The 2,500-nt window shown below is 38.0% G+C and overlaps 1 protein-coding gene across 1 annotated transcript in view; it reads left to right on the forward strand.

Moving 5' to 3' along the window:
* Positions 1 to 2,500, forward strand: part of LOC138957120 (transmembrane channel-like protein 3) — a gene marked incomplete at its 3' end in the record, with an annotated part of 10,017 nt that overhangs the window by 3,313 nt on the left and 4,204 nt on the right. The window contains 4 exon segments of the mRNA XM_070328284.1: positions 1 to 201; positions 346 to 468; positions 1,195 to 1,264; positions 1,965 to 2,031. The exon segment at positions 1 to 201 is cut by the window's left edge and continues 22 nt beyond it. Coding sequence (XP_070184385.1) covers positions 1 to 201; positions 346 to 468; positions 1,195 to 1,264; positions 1,965 to 2,031 — 461 coding nt within the window.

Consider the following 2,500-nt stretch of genomic DNA (forward strand, 5'->3'; position numbering starts at 1 on the left):
TACACTACCATCAGACGACAGAGATGACAGAGGAGTGGATATCGGCACGGTGCCTGGTGGGGCGCAGCAAGCAGATATCAGCACGGCAGCGTGCGAGGCAGATACTGTGTCGATTGTCACCATAGGAGAAGAACAAGAGAAGGTTGCTCTCGGAGGAGAAGAGATTCTGTTCCGTCTCAGACTTGCCCACATCTATGGAGAGTATGACGAATTTGATCGACGTTTTTTTTTTCTTTTTCATTTTTCTTTTTCATTTTTTCATTTTTTTATTGTTCAATACTTGTTTGTCCCATCGCTTCCGTATTTTCGTTTCATCATTACCATTTGTTTTTTGTATGTGTGCAGCTTAGATTGGGCCAATCATTTGCGGCGCCTCAACGACAAGTCACGTGAGGATGTGCACGTGCAGATTCTAGACAAACTCAGAGAACAGCCAATCAGCATTCACCAGAAGATACGCCTATCCAGGTTAGTACTCATATGAAACATTGTTTTGTGTTCCTGACAAAAATCTGTCATTTTGCACGGATCGGGACAGTCTGTTTTCTACAAGACCGCTCTAGTGGTATAATATGTCACATGTTAGTCTTAGATACAAATAACATTATGTAGCGATCTATTTAATTAGAATTCTTCTTCTTTTTTTTACAACTGAACGCACACAAACATGCACTTTACTGTAGTCATGGCCAGCCACGTAAATATAAGTTTAAGTGGGCCTCTTTTTTATGGACGATTCAAATGCTGCGTGCCCGTGTAAATCAATCAATCAATAAGTGATAACAAACATGGTATCTGTTTGTATGATGTGTGTACATAGACTATGTCAATCGCATGTTGTGCAGAAAAAAACACGTGTACCACCTGTGATTACTCTTACTTCTGACATGAAATTGTACATTGTACAAAAGGACAATAATTGACAATATGTGAAACAATGTTATTGTGTCTGCTGGTGTCAACATGTGGTGGATCACAATAATCATATGTCATCATATGTTATTGGTCTATTTAAATCAATTCAAAATCAATATTCGCATTTTAACATTTGCCTGTCTTTACCTTTAGTCATGAACAATAAACAATAATTGATTTATAGTGAATAAAGTGTACACGGACTGACTTATTTCTTGTGTTTAAAGTTTGCATGCAGTGTACGGTACAGATCTGTCCTGACAAGCCGGTGTATTGCAGGTACCTGCGGGACAGGATGGACACCACCTCAGTGTCCAGTTTGACCAGTCAGCAGGCCAGAAAAAGACAGGTACGTTCGTCACAAAAAGCATTTTCTGTAAGGCTGAGAATTGACATGTTTTATTGTGCATATCTTTCTGCACGTGTATTCTTTGAAATCATGTGTACGTTCATCAGCTTATAAGATGATAGCTAGTGGTCAACTATTCTACAAAAGTGACGACTTGAACGCAGAAAACAGTAACAATAAGTTTCTTTAATAATCAGCTGCTCTTAATTGTGTCTCTTTCGTGCGTATCCCTCGTTCGTTTTATGCAACAATTTGAAAGGAGGAGCAATGGTAAAAGGGGCGCATGTTGACCAAACTATTAATTCCTTTTTTAAATTGTATAGGTCAAATAAAATGCAACGTTGTTGTTGTTGTTGTTGTTGTTGTTGTTGTTGTTGTTGTTGTTGTTGTTGTTGTTGTTGTTGTTGACGTTGTTCTTGTTCTTGTTCTTGTTAGTGTTGCTGCTACCGCTGTTCTTGCTCTTGTTACTCTTCTTGTTGTCCTCTCGGGACGAAGTTGAAGTTTTGAAATTGGCACACACATACATGGATCAGCGTAAAGATACAATGAGTATTCATCTGCTATTTTTCCATTACTGAAAGAATCGTCAGCAATCTAGGTAGAGTTTTTGTTCTTCATTTAACCATTCCCCGATCGTTAATACGATTAATAGTTTGATTTGCCGTCACCTTTAACTTTTTCTGAAATACGTTGTGTTCAGAAAAGCCGACGATCCAAATTCAAACCCAGTGTCGGGATCTGGAATGGAAACATCGGGACAATCTCCGGTAAAAGCACAATTTACTTGATAGATTAACTCAGCATATATCGACCTTTGTCCCTCTATTTATCTCTATCTACTTCAGTCCCTGTACCTGTTTGTCTGTCTGTCTGTGTGTCTGTCTGTTTGTCTGTCTGTCTGCCTCATTCTCTCTCTCTCTCTCTCTCTCTCTCTCTCTCTCTCTCTCTCTCTCTCTCTCTCGCCTAAAATCTCCATCCTTCTGTAATAAAGTTTAATTAATCAATCAATCAATCTCTCTTTCTCTCTCTCTTATTTTATTTCATTTGAAAAAATACATCTCTTTCCATTACTGATTATAAACGATTGCAAATTCTTCCTATCAAAGATAGATTTGCATATAACAAAGGTGTGATGATGTATAGAATGATGTCACTTATTGCCTCAAAATTCAAAATAAATCATTATAGAAAATGTAACAAATGATTTACCCCAACTCCAAGAATTGACCTGTACAA

The sequence above is a fragment of the Littorina saxatilis genome, unplaced genomic scaffold, assembly GCF_037325665.1.
Source record: "Littorina saxatilis isolate snail1 unplaced genomic scaffold, US_GU_Lsax_2.0 scaffold_785, whole genome shotgun sequence".
NCBI classification, from domain to species: Eukaryota; Metazoa; Mollusca; class Gastropoda; order Littorinimorpha; family Littorinidae; genus Littorina; species Littorina saxatilis.